Genomic DNA, 19,386 nt, shown 5'->3' on the forward strand with positions numbered 1-19,386 from the left:
GGACCTTTTGTCCTATCTGATTCAGGTTTTGAGTTTTTAGAATATGCTTAAAAACTGTCATAAGCAGTTTTTATGTTATGACAACATTTCCAGTTCTGTATTGGCAGACCAAGCGTAAAAGACACAAGTACTCATTTTAAATGTCTGGCCATAAAGTTGCAATGATACATTTGATAATAAAAGATCAGAGTAGGTCAAGTCAGTTAAATTATGCAGTGTTTAGAAGACTTAACTTTCTTGACTGCCAGAATGCCCGTAGGCAGTAGGAGTGAAATGAGTAGTTGTAGCAGAGCACTTGTTGAACCTTTCTCAAAAAGAAAATAAATATTTTGGAATATTTAATGTAGTCGAAGTGGTAACTTTCTAGCAGGTTTTGCTGTGCATAGTTGGTTTTAGATTTGGAAACATTTAGGTTAGCTCCAACACTTAGATCTAAGGTGTGTAAGTGCATTTTGTTCCCTTGCTCTGTGAAATGGGAGGAACCCATGCTTTTGAAAAGGCTTCTGTACTATTTAATTGATACTTGTGCTTTAGATTTTTGTTTCCTTTTTTTTTTCTCTAGTTTTTCTCTATATGCTTTCCTCTGGTAGTGAATTCTCTTCACATTAATTGCAAAGTCTGTGATGTTTGGTAGTGTGAGCTAAGCAGCATAGTTTGGTTTTTCAGAAGTGGATGCAGAAATTTCTCATTAAAATTTTGGTGGGAGCTGGATGCTTAATCCGCGTGGATAGATTTGCAAGTTATTAGAATAAATACTTGTGTGTAGGCTTTTTGAAATGGGAAGTCTAATTCAGGCTCAGATGATTCTTTCCTACAGCAAAAACTGGTTGCAAGGGATGATAAGGAAGTTCTTTGAGAACTTACAAGATTTTCTTCTGTGTTCTCTTACAAGAGATGTTGCGCAATAAACTGCAGGGAATTATATTTAGACCTGATGAACTGAAGAGGAGCCTTGTACAAATTAGGGATCAGGGTCATTCACTGGCAAAGGAAGCCCATATACATTGTTATAAACACTTTTTAGCTGTCAGTTAGTCATATTCCAGGGACTTGATGACTGAGACATTAGAGAAAATGGTGTGGAAAAGAGCTGTCAGAGGTTCCCTGTTCCAGCCCTGTCTACTGGTGTCCCTTTACAATGTAAAAGGGAGTGTTTCTCAAAAAAATCCGTTTTCTGTACACTAAGTACATAGTGCACAGTCAATATTTTATCTCTTGGTATTACATAGCCCCCTCGGGTCTTTTATTCAGCTGTAGTTCAGGAGTAGTTAGTTAATTTTGAGTAGTTAGCACTTTCTGGTTCCCAGTGCAGCATTTCATATTGTGATTGGGCTTGTCTTTTTAAGTAGATGAAAATGAGTAACAGTTGAAATAATGTTTAGAAAACTTTCACTGTTCTATATGTCTTTAAGCTACTGTTTTCTAAATTGATTTTTTTAGTCATCTTTTTCCTTTTTTACTTTATGGTTGGGCAGCCTTGAGTCAAGTGTTCAGGCCTGTATTCTCTTGCCTTTAGTGTAATTTAAGCATACACCCTGATACTTTCCTCTTGGTAGTGCTGCTTAGGTGGTCTGGGTGTGCCTGTTTCAGTTGCTGATTGTTTTTCTAGTGTTATACCATAAACACATTAAAAACATCTGGAAGATGGGAGAGTGGGGAAGCCCCTCTTTAAGAAAACAGAAATATTGTTCTCAAGTAAAAGCATTTTGGACTTTTTGGTTCTCCTGCAGGTTATGAAAAGACCCCTCCCTCCAACAGGTTTTTGGAATATAGGCTTTGGGCTGGGGATTGTTGCCCATCCTCACTCTCTGCATAAACAGCAGGAGACTGAATACCCCAGTGGTGAGTGTCAGTGCTGATTACAGTGAGCTCCTCCTCTGTCCTGGCAGACCTTTTGTGGGAAAGCGTTGTGGCTGTGTGTCTTCAGGGAGATAGCATGTAAAATCTTCCTGCCAGGTTAGATATTGCACTACAGGGATAGCTCCAGGGCTTAGCCTTCTCACTCTGAGACTTCAGTAGCCATAAGCCACAGAGAAGGAAGCATGCGTCATACTGCAGGGGTGCAAATTTGGTTCAAGCAATTAGACATACATCCTTTATAAAAACGCAAGTGTTAGCTGGCAGACTTTTTTTGTGAGGTCGCTTTATTTTATTGTTATTTAGGGCTCTTTTGTGGGACACAACCTCTGCCAGGGTTGCAGAAAGCTTAACTCATAATTGGAATCCCAACTTCACAATCATTAAGAGAATTGGAAAGGATTTCACCAGTTTTCTCTTCTCTTTCCAGGAAGAGCATGTGTGCAGAGTTTGGTGGCAGAATATATAAGGTACGTGGGCAATCTGTGGCAAGTACATCTGAAGAAGGTGTGACCGGCTACAAGAATCAGCTGAACTTGAGCATGGAGATCCAGAAGTGCTGGCATGCCCAGAAAGGGAACTAATTGGAAGAATATTGCTAGACATAGAAGAAGTGGAACACATACTTCTGCAACAATCATTGACTCAGAATAAATACATCAGTAAAAACATCAGCAGTGAAATGACAGATCCTGGTGCTTTTTGATTCTCTGGTGGATTTTATTACTTAGACATTGCTATTGACACTTTTATTATCCCATTTAATACATCTTGAATCTCTCTGTACATAAAAATATAACTGGACAATTGCATTTTGATACTGTTTAATAACACTTTTGAATGTTAAATCATTTGCCAAGATGAGTGCCGAAGGATATCAATACAGAGCTTTATATGACTACAAAAAAGAGCGAGAAGAAGACATTGACTTGCACGTAGGAGATATATTAACTGTGAATAAAGGTACCTTACTAGCACATGGATTCAGTGAAGGGGAAGAAGCAAAGCCTGAGGAAATTGGTTGGTTAAATGGCTTTAATGAAACCACAGGGGAGAGGGGGGATTTCCCAGGAACTTACGTAGAGTACATTGGAAGAAAAAAAATATCTCCCCCAACTCCGAAGCCTCGTCCTCCTCGACCCCTTCCTGTAGCACCAAGTCCTGCAAAAGTTGAAGCAGAGAGTGAGCAACAAGGTCAGTACTGTTCTCAGAAGGGGGCTGTGTGTGTGTGTGTGTGTCATGTTTTTCAGATATTTTTGTTTCATAGGCTTGTCTGACTGTACGTTTATGCCTGTAACACCTGCTGGTCAGCTTTTTTAGCATATGGCTCATTTCAGTCAATTAAGAATTGTTTCTACTTCATAATATTTGGCTCACACTTTGTAATTTTGTGTGCTTTGTCTCGGGCACCACAGAGACCAATAACTTACTGTAAGGTACATCTCACAGGCTGGAAAGTATGCTTATAATTCACAACTGTGAAGACTTAAATGGAGAATGAGGAGGGTGGCGTCTATTTTAGGTTTCTAAGAAGCTGGTGGAAGCGTTTCCCTCTGTGGTTCATCAGAGTCACTATTGAGAAACTTCTTGGTGAATCCAACAGTATGAATTCCAAATAAACTGTATGTTCCTATCATAAATCTCTTGCTAACAGCAAAAAGTACGTACTTCGTCATGGAGATTTATCTGTGGCATTAAAGGTAAGAGCAGGTATTTAAAAATGAACAATGGAATGATGGTAAAGAGAAATTCAGATTTAATGTTTTTTGGGCGTAGGGCATGCAGTAGAAAAAATAGGACATATAAACAAAGGAAGATATTTAAACATAAGTTGCTTTCTGACCTATATTTGAAACAGTATGTTGGGCAGAATTCTGACTTTGATCAGAACTCTTCTATTAATAGAAGAAAGTCTTCTCTTTTTTAATTGGAAAAACTTTAGGGTAAAAAAAAAAAAAACAACACACACCCTTCCTGCAAGTGATTTGTCTCCTTTACCTACTGACAGTCAGATATTTGGGTTTTACATATCAACAAGCCAAGTCCATCTTAGGATAGATTTTACATTGGTCTTTCACTTCTCAAAAGTCTAGAATGGGTTATATTGCTTCAACATCTAATACTTCTTAAATTCTCAGTGTTTCTAGCTGTAGGAAGTACAAGTTGTAGTATGTGATCCTGATTCTCACAGTGACAGCATAGTCCTGAATAGTATCATCACCCTCTGCCTCCATAGAAATGTTTGCAGCATCACTTGCAAAGCTGTGGTATCAGTTCATCAGCTTCCATCCCACTGTGCCTATTATGAGTTTATATTTAGCTGTGCTGATAATCAATGAAGATAAAAACAGAAATACAGAAAATTGTATGTTGCAACCAAGTGGAAACCTGGCAGAAACATTTCTATGTTGGTGGAGGCTTAATAAAGAGTAAACCTGGACTGGTTTATACAGCGTTGTCCTTAAGCACTCAAGAATTGCTTGCAAGTGTATAATGCCTAGGCGTACATCATTGTTAGAATGAAGGTGCGGGCAGATGGGGGTGTAGTGGCATTTTAGGTTACACTGTCCCTATTTCTTAAGTCCTCAAACTCTCAGCCTCTAGTCATTAGAGTCTCGTGGTTTCTCATTAGATTAATTCTGAAGATGGGATATTTGCTTTTAAAAGAAAACACTATTACTTCTTTGGTCATTCCTTATATTGGAAATTAATATGTGCTGATCAGGTAACATTGACTTTTTTCTCAACTCACCTGTGGAGATGGTTGTCTCCATCATATGTAACTGCAAAATAAACATGTTAATAAACCCTCTTTGGATAGACACCTCAATGCTGACAGGTCATTTTGAGAGGCAGAGGGTGGAAAGAAAATCTCATTCTTTACATGTGCATGCTGTGGTGAAGTAACCAGCATCCCAGGCTTTGATGCACTTACTGCTTTAAACTTAAAGTAGTGCTTTGTAACTTGCTGGGTCTCTGTACTCATGCTTGCTTGATGCTCCTGTTCATAGCTCCAAGCTGTGAGCTGGCCACAGTGCTGTGTTCAGAAGTCCTGATGTTAACCTTGCAGTTTCTGAGCCTGCCCCGGGACTGCATTTTTAACAGACATTTATGGGAGTTTTGGCTGCTGAGAGTTACTCTGGGAAATTCTGCTGCAGATTTGGGGGGGCTCTGCTTAAATGTAGGCTTTTCTGCTTCCTTGGGATGAGACAGTGTCCCAAGCCTTAATAACTAGATCTGTCCGAAACTGAATTTTGCTGCCTCTAGACAGAGTACTATTTACATACGTGTTTATTTTAAATAGTTGGTACTGTGGGGATTTGAAACAAGAAAATGTGCTAATTTAACTGGGAATCTTAATCTCAAAGTCTGCACACATGATCCTGCCATGCTCCAAAATGTTTAAGAATCAGCTTGCAATCCGGGCTTGTACTTTTCTGATTAAAAAAAAAAAAAAAGCTAAATTCCCATAACTCCTTTTGAATTAAAGATTTTAAGCTTCATGTAAATGGCTAGGCACCTTCAGTAATGCCCTAGGATCAGACATTAGACGGCCTCAACAGAATTAAAAGAAACACTGGAATTTGAACTCCAAATAGCTCAAGAGTTAGGTTTAATTACTTTTAAAATAATGTATGTTTACTTAAAAGAAATCAGGAAAAGTAATAAGAAATGGTCTCCTTACAGATCTTTTTACTATGAAGAACTAAGGCAGAGGGTGCTTTAAATCTTAGAAACGAATTTCAGAAATGTTGCACTGAAAGAGTATTACAAAAAACAAAATGCGGGTGAAATTTTTAAGTAAGCAGAATGATACAAAAATGATACCCATGGTGAAACTAGAAGTGCATGTGGAAATGCAGTTCAGATAAAGAGTAATGTAGCAATGTACGTCTGACTTTCAGGTGGCTTCACTGTTTTTGTATATATGATTTGGTGCAGGGAATAGCATAGTTAATGTTGTCCAGCAGCCAACATAATGGGCAGTGGGCCAGAAGATTCTTCCCTGGATGATACTTCTCCCTACACCCCTAGAGTGTATTTCAAATAAATTAATGTGTAGTATGAATCTTGCCTGACCAAATACAGTCAAGTTTACATTTTCAGTACTTGATGATTTGAAACTGGTGTGGATCAAAATGACAAATTAATGGGGAACTGGAAGCAGACTTCTTAAATGTACCTCAGTTATTTGTCATCCATATAATTTTTTCATTCTGTGAAGAGTCAATTCTGTATATACCCCTGTTGTGTATATGTTGAGTAAGAATATCAGGAACTTAATTGGAGGTTTTAAATAATACATATAAATCATATAAGTTCTTGTAATTTTACCACATACATAGATTTTTTTTTTTAGAAAGTACTTTCTAATAATTTCAGTACTCTTTAATGCTTAATTTTTGTTCTGAATGGTTTTTTTCCTTGATAAGCTTGATCACTTCCTCATCAGTGTCCAGATTGTTTTATATTAGATCAAATTTGCAATAGTTAAACAAAATGCTGCCAGCATTCACAGTGCTGTGGTACTCATACAGAAGTAATCATAGACATCTGAACAGACTTTGCAGTCAATGAGGCTAGTAACACAAGCAGAGTTGCTCATCAGGCCAGTGTTTTATGCAATCACATTCTTATAAATAGGGAGCTCTTTAAACATTAAAAGCCAATCTGAAAACAAATAAAACTGCTGGTGGTCTCAAATTCTATTAAAACATTCACTTATTTATTACAACACTTAGGTCAAATCTTTCCCCAGATTTTTATTTTATCTATGACCCATTTAAATTTCTAGAACTATTCATCAAGACCAGAACTGGGGCTCCTTGACTGAAATTTAGGACTGTTGCATTTTGCCTATCTTCCCCCTACCTTTGTCAATAAAGAAGTAGATTTAGTCTGAGTTTGTGGGGCTTTTTCTTTATTGCATCTGAAAAGATTTGAAAATGAAGGGGCTACAAGAGCCCAGGGAAGTCTCTAGCACCTTTCGGTTTCAGGCCTGGTGCAGGTCAGAGCTCTGGCAAGGCAGATTTAATTCCAGTTGCTGGTGGGAGGCTCTCACTGGCCCATCCTGCCTTTTCCCCAGGTTTCTTCTCCCACCAGGCAAGGTGACTGGCTGCTGCTGGAGGGATCAAGGCACTTCCAACAGTGGAGACCCAGCATAGGGTCATCTTTGTGCCCTCCACTAGACACCTGAAGTTCACGTGAAGCAGTGGAGATTTGATACCATTTTTTTTTTTTCTTAAAATACTTTCTTTTTTAAATTGGAGCTACATAGGGCTGGTTCCTCTCACTTAGCCCCATCTCGCCCAACTCTTTGACAAAGAGAAGTGCATAAGCTGTACTGAGTCCAACTGAGTTTTGTGAACTGTGATTCAGCTCATCTGATACAGCTGCACACATTTAGCATTGGTTCATGCAGTACTGTTTCTCTGCCTGGTTTGTGAAGGCTGATCTTAAGCAGACTTTGGAGCATAAACCTTTGACTGATGGACAGAAATACTTCTAGATTTAACTTGGAATGCTAAATGCCCATTTTGAATAGAAGGTCAGATTGCAGAAGGGCAGACCAGAACTTTATACAAATAGTTTGTCTGTTTTGATGTTTTGGAGCTTCCTGTGACTTCCTGTGTAACTGAGAGTTGTGTATTTTGACACCTCATACCATTTCAGCTGCTTTAGAACCTAAAAATAATCCAAAGCTCATCCTTCTTGTGGTGAAACTATAACATAGATTTTTTTTTTTTTTCTCCAGAAAAAAAGTACCTCTCTTTATGCTCTTCTCCTAGAACAGATACAGATCAGCAAATTAGACAAAGATAATGACACAGAACATTTGGAAACTCTTTCCTTTCAGACACCAGGTTATGCAATGTCTGACAAAGATCCAAACTGACAGAGAGCATAAAACCGTTTGTGCATGCTTGAACTGAATATGCTGTAGGATTAGTTTCTTTAATTTTGCTATAAAGCCAGTAGAGCAATTGCAATTCTGAAAATTATTTACATTTGTAAATTAGGGGACATAAGAGTGAATGGAATGCAATGAGCCTGGAGCCTCTGTTGGGAAGAAAACAGTCATCATCTCTCCTGATTTAGGCAAATGGAAAAAGGAAATGATGGGGTGAAGTGATGAGTCATTATCTCATTTGGTAAATGTATTTGCAGTTCAACCCAGAGCCCTTGGATTCATTCTGAAAAGCCCAGTTTGAGCATAAGCCTTTGTCTTGCTGCAGTCATCAGAACTGCCCTGCAGTCATGAACTTCACAAGTCAGTTTCTTTTGACTTGCACTGAGGAATAGGGCAGGTTTGTGCCAGAGAGCCTCGCTAGCTACTTGGGGTCACGTTTCTTGGTGTATAAGGCAAATTTCTAGCTGCCATATGAGCGCATGCATTTGAAAACAAAGTTTTTGCTACCTGTTTTATGACTAATGAAAACAAAGATTTTGCAAGCTGTATTAAAGTGAGACAGAGTGTTTTTTTCACAGTGATAAAATCAGGACGATAGTAACTAAAAAAGTCTTTGTAAGCACCACAGAGAGCACAGGGATAGCTTGCAAGTACTTGTACAAATTGCACGTTAACAGTGGACCTGGGCAAGTTCATGGTTGATGCATGGCCCCACCTGCTGGTAGAGGAGGGAGGAAGGAGCTTCAAACACAGCATCTTCCATGTTGTGTTTTAGTTGTCACAGGATAAGAGCAAAAGTGGGAGGGAGCGTTTGAGAAGAATATTTTAAATGACCAGTTGATATTTCTGGAAAAATATATTACTTGGGGCACACAGAACCCCCTTTTGATCCTCAGAGATTACCTCAGACCTGAAAAAGCTTGTCTGGCTGAAATGCATCTTTTTTCCCCAGCTGTATCAATTAGTCTAAAAAAAATACTGCCTTTTGTTACACATTTTGCTTTAAGAAACTGAAAGAATAAGACACTCCTATTTTGATGCTATAAGAAATATTTGTCTGTTTTGTATCACACCAATTTTAAAATACCTTTGTATAGTTACAACAGTGGCATTATGTTGAGTGACTTTGCTTACCTTTCTTTAGCCTTCTGTAATACTGATTCAGTCTGTTAATACCTCCTTCTGACATGTATGCTCCTGGGGCAAATCTAAAACAAGACAAAGGTGAAGTAGCCTGCTCCTCTCCCTTGGAATCATCTTCATCTGTTCCTATAGCTGTGATCCAGGAACATCTGAAAAAAACACTGGTTAGCAAGTAGTTCTTACCTAGGTTTGCATATGATAACATCAGTTTGGGAGTTTCAGGAACACATGGTGCTAAGTATTTGCCAAGAATGGATCATTTTGCACCCCGAGCAAATAACCATGCCCACTTAAATAGTTGTGTGGTGCCATATACACATCCAGATTTTCTTGTGTGAAAGAACACAGGTGGTGTAACCGCAGCTGCCTGTGCACTTTTTCACATCTGCGTCTTGCTTCGAAGCTGCTTTCCATGATGAACATCCATGAAATCAATCTAAAGGCTAGAATACAAAGGACTGCTTTATTTTCATAGCTAAGAATGACACGGGGAATTACAGGATTTTAAAGAAATATTTATTTTAACTGGAGAAGGATTTTAAGTCGTGAGAATCTAGGTACTTAGGAGAATTTAAAGAGAATTTTTGGCTTTAAAAAAATAAAGTAATAACTGTGGTTAATATTTGCTAACTTCCATTCAGGCTTTCAGCAAAATACATGTCCAAAATACAGTCCTATTTTGTGATTTCATTAATAGAAGAGTTTGGAGGTTTGGTTTGTTTTTTTTTTTATGTATTACATTTTTTGTGCTTTGTTACAGAAATGCCTGCATCCTTGGACATTGCCTGAAGTCTTTGGGTGAAGTGTTAGCAGGTGTAACTCGTTGTACTAACTTGGCTGCTTTTTGTTCAGTCTTTTATGAATGCTGTATGCAGCAGTCCACAAGAATAGCACCCAAACACTGTTCTTTATTTTCACATATCGATCCACAGTTTGTATGTAAGACAGCATTTAAAAATAATATTTAAGCTGACAGCTTTTCAGGTAGTAAGGATCTATAATCAAAATCCTCAGGACAGAGTTTGTTTTGTTTACAGATATAACAGTAGAATTTATTTGTTGGAATTATGGGAAAACTTTAGTGCTGTCACCAGTTTCTTCTTAGATCTTCTCATCCCACTTGGACAAGATTGGTAGGCAGCAGATAAGTATGTAGCGTTATTCTTCACGAAGAAAGTTTGAAACGGCATCAGACACTGCAGACCCATGTTTCAAAGCATGTTATGGCATCTCCAGCAGTCTCTCAGAGGGAAAGCTTTTAGTTTGTGAGGTTACCTTTTAATTTCCAAGCCCTCTTCCTAAGCTGTATTTGGCTGGAGGTAGACCAAAGTGCTTAAATTAGGGAATTAATGAAAGAAACCACTAATTATGTGCAGTGGTAGATAAGGCTGCACAGCTGTGTCTGGTTTCATTATCCTTCTATCCAGGAACTTTCCAGAAAGAAGCAGTTAAGGGCAAAGATTTGCAGTCCTTTTCTTACTTGCACATGGTGTTCAACCCTGTGACTACACATTCCAGTCCTCTATTGCTAATTCGCAATTTTTCATGTGTTACGCTTGGATGGAGATGCGAAAATGTCTGTTGTGTTTATGAACTTAGTCTTGAATTGTGTCCTCACTGAGACACGGCAGCTTGGCACAGGTGAGGAGCAACAGAAGCCATAGCAAAGCCCTTCGTCATTTCCTGCTTTCCTCCTAGATGGGCGCACACTTGAGGGGCACCTGCAAAGGCACCATGGTCTGCAAAGGGCTGTGAGGCTCCAGGGCACCGTGGGGTGCAGCAAGGTGTGATCTGCTCCTATGGCCTTCCCGCCTCCGCTGATGCGTGGGTCTTCTGTGAGGGGTCAACACTCTTTGAGAGCTTCTCTAGGATGCTCTTGGCTGACCAGGCTTTCTGCCTCTTACTGTAATACAGTCTTTCATTCTTCATTTGATATTTATTGCACTGTTTGCAATATAGCCATTCCCTCGAGAGAAACGTTGGAAAATGTCATCCCTTGACATTTTGAAGCAAGTTATTTTGGGTACTTTGGAGTTGAATCTGTACAGATGTTTGAGTATAATTTAGAATATATTCTTGCCAGTCCAAATCTACTCCATTGTTCTGAAGCCAGAATAGTGTAGCTAGTCGTTAGCCTACATAAGCAATTTTCTTATGGAGAGAAAGATCTAGGGAGGCCTTTTGTTCCAGTGCAAGCCAGTTCTGAGAATAAAGGGGTTTTTCAGTGGGCCTCGCAATCTGGCCTGGTCAATAGAGAAAGTGTTAAGGAACGCAAATTCAAAAAAGCAAACAAAAACAGCATTTCAAAACAGCAAGTAGCGAAAACTTAATCACAAATATCTGGAAGTAAAGGACCTCTGTTCACTCAGTGAGGGGTCCTCAAGGGCACAGAGGGATGAATGTTTGAATTCTCTTTGGTCTGCAGTATTTATAATTTATTACCATTGGTTGAAAGATTAGTGTGCGTTCCCCACCGCTTTCATGTTTTTCTAACTTCCTCTTGGGTCAAACTTAGTGCTGACAACTCCAAAACCCTTCCTGTAGTCTGTGTAAGCTGCAGCCCCCTATGCGAAATGAGAGATTTTCACAGTCCCATTATTATCAGGACACTTTGGGGGGTTATATTAAATTCCTGGTTTTACAATGTTTACTACAGAGAAACTAGCATGAAGTCTCACTTCTTTTGAGCTGCCTTCTGGCTTTTGGGAGAATTCTGACTGTCTGCTAGAGGAACATTTGGCACTCATCTGTTGTGTGTAATACTAATCACTGCTTTGGACTACTCTCGTAGTGATAGTTAAAAGCCTGTTCGATATTAAAGCTTGCACTGAAAAGGATAGTGGGTTGTGGGTGCCTTCCCCAGTGATTTAAGATGCAGGACTTTGAGTTGCATGTACAGTTTAGCAAAAAAGGGGAAGACAGTTACCAACTGTTATGCTTTTTCTCCAGATGTTTCCTCTAAGACAAATATCTAGGGTTTTATTATGACACAGTAAGAACATGCCAGTAAGATGAGAATGGTTGGGGTTTTTTTTTGCTTTTCATTATCTGTTTGATCTAAATAGCCAGTCAATCAAATACTGTGGTAAATTTTCTGGTAGTTTAGATGGAACATGCCCATGCTTGTTAATGTGAGCTGCTCTCTTCTCAACAGAGTATTAAAATGCTTTATTCAAAATCCCATTGGATACAAACTAAAAATAAGATTATTTTAAAGCACTGATGTTCTTAAAAATATACAGGGTTGGAGTTTTTTTGCTTACTTAAAAGACTTGTTCATACAAGAAGCAGCAGGCTGCTGTTCTGCTTTCCCTTAAATTGGTGGCAAAACCCATTTTGACTTCAGAAGGAACAGGATCAGACCTATAGACGAGATTTAGCAGCATTGGGACAAATCCCACAGTTCATACTCTCACTTCTCACAGGCAAAATTCCCATTGCCTTTAGCGTTTCGATCACAAATACTACCTTCTGTTCTGAAGAGATTCCAGTGTACCACATTGCATATAATATGAAGGTGCATGAAATACTACACGATAACCACTGATGTGAAAAACATTGCCTGACTGGCCTTTCATGGATTTCCGAGACATGGAAGGGAAACACTGTTATGATCATCTCTTCTGAGGTCCTGGACTAATGCAGGGCATGGAATTTCACTTGGTAATTCCTCTGTGAAGCTCATAACTTCTAGATAGGTTTAAAGCATGTTCCTAATTAGTCCAAATTCGTCCCTTTAGTACATACTTAATGTAGACAACTTAACTTTTTAACCATTTGCATGTCCATTATGTAGTAAGAATTGCAAATTTACTAGTAGAGCTGTCTTTGTTTGGGGGACACAAACACATTTAATTGTCTTTGGTCATGACAGGATAGAGATTATTTTCACCAAGTTATTTTCTTCCATTGGATTCAGTCCTTTTCACTAATGCATATGAAAAATGTACTCCGTGCTGCTAGATGCTTTGGCAAGGCTGTTTTTTTTCTTAGGGCTGCCTGTTTGGGTAACTAGTGTGATGGTAATGAGGGTTTCTTATAGTTGAGGAAATGATATGCTGACAGTTTTAATTGTATATTCTGTTACTGTAGCAAATTATTACATTTACGATAAATAGTTTTATTACCTTGATGCACGTGCATATACACAGTGAATTGCACGCTATAGTCGGAGAACATTGTTAAGATTGCAAAACTATGCATCTCAAATTTGTGTTTGCACATGTAATTATACCTTCTTGTAGTGTATGCCATCTGATATAGTTTTTAATTACATAGTTGCCTGACCCCTTTTCCCGCTTACCCTTGCTTTGCTCATTATCGAGGTCTTCACTGAATGAGAATGGCTTCATTCTGGTTGTTTAGTTTGTGGTCTTAAGCCATGTTTTCTTGACAGCCTTCAGGCTTCTCTCTAGAAACAGGTTTCTTCATTGCCTCTTCTGCTCTTTCCAGTGATGTGGCTGATAATAGCTTCACAGAGCTTCATATTCACAAATATTAAGTCATCTTCAGGACGCTGTTGTGGGCAAAGGTGGTATCATGATTCCTGTGAGGAATGAGGTAGACCAAAAAGACAATTTAAAAAATAACTACTGTTTTAAGATAGTTTAAGGTTAATCTCTTTGGAGTAGGGAGGTCACGTGGAAAAACACTTCAAAAAGCTGAATCTGGGGACAGAACTCTTAACTTAAAGAACTCTTAACTCTAACACTTAAATGTTCATTGACATAACTAAAACCAGGAACCAGAACTGCATTAGGTTTGACAATGTAAGGCTTTATTTGTCACAAGGAGTGAGTACCATCTGCTCAGTCCATGGCTGGCTTCAGTTACCGAGTACTGGGTGTCCCAGACAATTCCTTGCAGAACAAATCTTCCTGGCATACCTCTGCCTGTATCATCCAGCTTCACCAGCTGGAATCCAAATATAAGCATCAAAAGCAAAAGAATTAATAGAATGTGAGTGCACAGATTCAACAGATGTGGTGACATAATTTAGTGTTGTCTCACTTCTTTCCTGATTCTGAGAATTCAGTGTCAAGTTCTCAGTACTTTGTTGTACATGTAAAGCATGCCTTGCAATAGAAATATACATTTCAGGGACATGCATGTTTTAAGTACCTTTTGCTTTATGTTTTTATGGTGCATCTCTAGTAGTTTTGCTTTTTTTCACTGTATCATAGTTGTGATTCACAATGCAGGAATTTTTGCAAATGATGACATTATACAGTAAACTACCGTCCTTGAAATCTGATTTTAGTTTTCTAATACCAGTCAGTAACTTGCTTACTTAAAAGATGCTTTTGCTACCATCTTTATTCTGCCATTGCTGTAAACTGCAACCTTCTTTAATCAAGAGGTGTGGCAGTGCAACTTCAGCCTAGTGTGACAAAGTTTTTTTCCTGGATTACTCTGTTGCTAGCATCATACATTAGATTTCTCTTTTGGGAAATACTAGTTTAGAAAGTGGAAATCAAGGCTACTTCAGTGTGGATGATAGATGAGTAATGGGGGAGCTATGAAAAATACTCTTGACACCTGGAATGGTTATTCATTAGTTTTCCAGACACTAGAAGCATGGGATGAGTGTTCTGCCATGGAGGAATCTGTGCTGTCTTGCACCAGACCTCCATGCCAAGTTGGAGAAATTGAAGGATATGCTTACTCCATATGAAGTTGTCTGCACAACCTTTGTGTTTTTAGGTTTTTTATATTTCATGTCTTCTAGATACTGATACGGAAATTGGAGGGTCATTGGGTTTATATGTACAAACAAGGCACAGGACTCTGAAGAACCATGGCATGTAATCTTTGGAAACTAAGAGTGTATGAATGCATGCTCCTATGAAAACCCTGAATTGCAAAAATCATTTGTAGTGGGCTAGAGAGGCATTTGACAGATTATGTGCAAGTACATACATGTGTGTTTCATTATTTGATTGCCTTAGGAGACTGGTGTTTAAGTTGGCAGCTCTACTTATTAGAAGCAAAGCTCTTTGGCTGGCAGGATTACAGAATGCCAGAAGGAGAAAGAGACCAAATGCTGAGAGAGAAAGAGAACGTGTAATGTGCAGAAAGCATGGGGAAGCTATAAAGCGAGCAGGAAAAAGTAGACTTAAATGTGGTTTCAATTTGTTCTGTTGGGCTCAAGTTGATAGCCATGCAGAAGTAAAAGCGTAAAGTTCTCTCATTTCAATATGAATTTAATGTTTTGGAAAATGTAGTTTTCTGTCATGTTAAGTATGATTTGGTCACCTGTTTGCAGCCTGCCAGAAATCTTTAATCCATGCTTATTTTCCTGACTCAATTTAAAAGAAAAAAACCACAGTTTACTTTGAAGCTTTACAAAGCACTGTCAGACCATGGCATAAGTGGATGCTCTAATAGGCTCTGAAACTTCATTCTTAGTCTTGATGCAAGTTACAGTATTGACTCCCAGTACGTTAAATTTCTGCATGTAATTTAGAGATATGTAATTTGTAGCTATTTTGGGGGAAAACAAAACAAAACAAAAACCAGCCCAGTCTTTCTATGTAGTAGTTTAGAACCATACTATCCTGCAAGGTTTTGGAAGCAGCAGCCAAAACAAGTTGAGTAGATGTGTCTAGAGGAGTCTAAACCTGTGGCCTTGCACTTTCGCGCTCGAGTTGGGTCCCTTTGCAACCTCAGGCAGAACAGATTAGAATATTCACTTGGTCCTTTGCATTATTTATTCCTAGCTGAATGCCATTAGACTAACCAGCCACTTTGCTCTGGCTCCTAAGACTTCTCAGTTTGAGAGCAAGGTTTGAAATGTGGGAAGCTGACTGGTGGAAAGCTGACTGATGTAGTGAAACACCAGAAAAAGAGAAGCAGAAGGACTGGCTCCCCTGAGAGATCAAGAAATATGCTATTTAAAAAACCAACCAAACAAACAAAAAGCGCTTCCCTTAAAACAAGACCTAGATTTAAATGATTGCTCATACTGATCTCTCTAAAAGAGGCTATTAGTGGCACATTTACCATGAAATATTAGAACCCTTTGGGAGGTGGCAGGCTCCTGTTTAGCAGTTCTGAGTCCTGCAAGAATTAGGTACCTGGTGATAGTGTAGCAGAGCTTCGGTGAGTTACACCAGCTGTCTGCTGCATCTACCGTTTTTGAGGAGCTTTATCTTGTAAAAGCCTCAGTAAAGTTCTCTGAAGATGCCACAGCTGAGCTAATTAGGATACAAGTTTTTCAAGCTTCATGAACAAGTTTGGAAGGGTAAAATTAGAAGGAGAAATAGGTTTAAAGATGCTTGTTCTGATGTACCAGGAAATTCATGTGAACTGTGCTTAAAAACAGGGAGTTATAAGCCTGTTGTTAGAAAAATCAGGTCAGTTTAAAATTAATGCATTCCTCTTCCTTCTGTTCTCGACAGGGAACTGTTTTTTTGGAAGGATTCTCCATCTGGGAGTCAAGTGAGACATCCTTTCCCTTCTTGGCATGGCCCACATTTAAATAAATAAATAAATTCCTTTGAAAAGGTAAAATGAAATGAGAAGGAGCTGTTCCCTTCTGGTAGGGTCAAATGGAGGTAACTCTGGTTCTTTCTTTTGGCAAGATGACCAAGGGATTCCTCTGGAGCGCAATAACAAAACCAGACAAGTAAGACCTTTTTTTTCTTTTTTTTTTCTCTTCCCCCGCTGCCCCCTCCAAGTAGGATAGCAGGAAAACAACCAGGATATACCTGGCCTTTTGACAGAATAGCAGCCAATTCCCAGTCCTTGCTAGCCAGTGTAGAAGAAGGCTTACTCCTTCCAGCCAGCAGCCTTTCAGCTTCACAAACCTCCACCCATTTCTTAGTGAGTCATAGCTGGAAGACCTTTTCACATGTTTGATCACATCTTGTGCAAGTCAGGGATGTATTTTTACTCCTTTATTGCATCCTATAATCAACATTCTGAAACAACTGAGTGATTGTAGCTTTAAGCTCTGTTTGTACATCTGTGGAAATAGAGACAGATGTATAGATAGGCAGTGCCATTATCTTTTCAGATATGGATGGGTTAGTTAGAAGACTAGCTTGACTTTCCTGGCAGGAGCAGGATGGTGGAAAAACTTTTGGGTGTTTTGTGTGTGTGACCTGTAGAAGCTCTGTGTTTCTTGGCATGCTCATTTATACACTAAGTACTCCCCTAAGTTCAGAGGCAGTCAACCTGAGCATTGATCCTGCTCCCCATGAATTTTCTGTAGCGAAGTCCGAGAACATCCACAGCACATTCCCCTGTGCTGGAGTAGGCCAGTGTAGGGCAGCTGCCCGGTGGCAGAGGCAAGAAAGGGAAGCAGCTGGTCAGAGTGCTTCTTGCTCACCTCTTGAGTCTCCGTAGAGTACATAAAAAGAGCTTCTGCCTCACTGGCTTCTTCCCTGGAAGAGCAGCTTTCATTTGATCCACCTGAGTTAAATATCACAGGGAACATGTTGTCAGTTCTTAACCAGATGCATATGTTCTTTTACTTTGCACAGCTTCTCTGCAGTTTAAGCTTTCCAAGACCACTTACAAAATATTTTCTGCAGTTATTTCAACCTCTTCTGCTCAGTCTCATTCCTTACAACACTGCTTATTTTCAAGACATTTTTGTTTATTTTAGACCCCAAGAAACTCTTTAACAGTGTAGGGTTGCATGGGGGTTGCAAAAGGATTCCTCCGAGTTGAAGTGCTTAGAATTATGCTTGGGTTTTCTTAAAGAGAGCCCTTGCCTCTTACTTTTAGAATCATAGAATCGTTAAGGTTGGAAAAGACCCTTAAGATCATCGAGTCCAACCATTAACCTATCACTGCCCAGTCCACCACTAAACCATGTCCTCGAGCAGCATGTTTACCTGTCTTTTAAATACCTCCAGGGATGGAGACTCAATCACTTCCCTGGGAAGCCTGTTCCCGTGCCTGACTACCCTTTCGGTGAAGAAGTTTTTCCTGATATCCAACCTAAACTTCCCCTGGCGCAGCTTGAGGCCGTTTCCTCTTGTCCTATTGCTTGTTACTAGGGAGAAGAGACTGACCCCCACCTTACTACAACCTCCTTTCAGGTAGTTGTAGAGAGCAATAAGGTCTCCCCTCAGCCTCCTCTTCTCCAGACTAAACCACCCCGGCTCCCCGGCTTTAGTCTCTTTGCAAATGAATACTCCCAATGTACACTGAAATCCTGTTCCGTACCTCCTTACCCTGACTTCGGTTAATCTTTGGCTTGCAGACGGTGATGTAGAACCATAGCCAGTTTTTCATGCTAGCTTTTCATTAGCACTATCTTTGTTGTAATTTTCAATTCTTTTTTTACACTTCCTATAAACAGATTTTGCACTATATGAATTTCTGCAATGCAGTGTGCTAGACAGTACACAAATGAAGGTCTTTGTCTGCTTGCAGTTAGCCAGCCAGTTGAGATCCTGACTGTTTTGTAAAGGTCCATGAAATTCATTCACCGCTTTAACTGCTAAGGTCTAAATTAAAGTTACTTCAGCAGTGGAGTGTGAACGAACAGTGGTTTATGGAAGAGACGTCTTTAAGTTCATGCATTAAGTACATGTACTCATATTCCATGATGTCCTTTTTGTATAGCATCTTGACAGTGTGAAATATATTGGAATGAGAAATCAACGCTGACACTGCTATGCAGAGAAACCTTGACAGGTGTATGATATGGGTCAAAAAATCTTATTACATACAGATTGAGAGTTTTCATCTTCATCTGAAATTAAAGACTATGGGGGGATTAACTCTCTGTAGATCCAGTTCAGGAATTTCCTGATAATGTTGTTGTTTCTGTATCTATGTCAGATCAGCCCATGGTTTGATGGCTGTAAGGATTAACCCAGTTTTACTTTCTTATAAGATTGCCTTTCATCATTGCTGTATTTCTGTTGCTACAGCTAGAGCCCTAAGCTTTTTCTTCTTTTTTTTTTTTTTTTTTTAAGAGGAGGAAAAAGGCTTGATTTGAAATACATTAGTTTCCAGAATAAAAAAAGTCCTTCTGATGCTGGATTGTTGTTACCATTGTTTGCATTTTTTTTTTTCTGGGTGACTGCTATACACTCATTATTTTTAACTTTCTGTACACTTATAAATGTTTCCCATAATTCCCAAAAGATGAAGGAGCTCTTTTGGCTTTTATCTGTTAGCAGCTTCTGCCAGTACTTTTATGTAAATCTTCTAGATCTAAACAACTTAACTTCTCAAGCACAGTAATACACACTATCTTTTTCTTGCAGTATTGAAGAGCTTACACTTTTCTTCTAGATTGCTTGCCTGTGGATAGTTTGAGGGGCATTTGTTGACGTTTTTCCCCCCATTAGTTTCTCCACAGCAAAAAGGTAGCAAAACAAAGTATTCTTTCAGAGCAAAACAACATACTGTCCTGAATTTTTATGTATTATGATTATTGAATAAAAAGAGAATGTTTTAAAATATGCTTCTCAAGCAGAGTTATTACAGCAAACCAGTGATGGCCTTGCATA

At 39.1% G+C, this 19,386-nt stretch overlaps 1 protein-coding gene across 3 annotated transcripts in view; it reads left to right on the forward strand.

The window, feature by feature from the left end:
- Positions 1-19,386, forward strand: part of PIK3R1 (phosphoinositide-3-kinase regulatory subunit 1) — a 61,282-nt gene that overhangs the window by 2,614 nt on the left and 39,282 nt on the right. For 2 of the 3 annotated variants that reach the window (XM_082335911.1, XM_082335912.1), the window contains exon 2: positions 2,288-3,051. In XM_082335911.1, coding sequence (XP_082192037.1) covers positions 2,718-3,051 — 334 coding nt within the window. In that variant the 5' untranslated portion in view covers positions 2,288-2,717. The remainder of the gene's footprint in view (positions 1-2,287; positions 3,052-19,386) is intronic. The other variant, XM_082335913.1, reaches the window with a different exon arrangement.

The sequence above is a fragment of the Platalea leucorodia genome, assembly GCF_965183815.1.
Source record: "Platalea leucorodia genome assembly, chromosome: Z".
NCBI lineage: Eukaryota > Metazoa > Chordata > Aves > Pelecaniformes > Threskiornithidae > Platalea > Platalea leucorodia.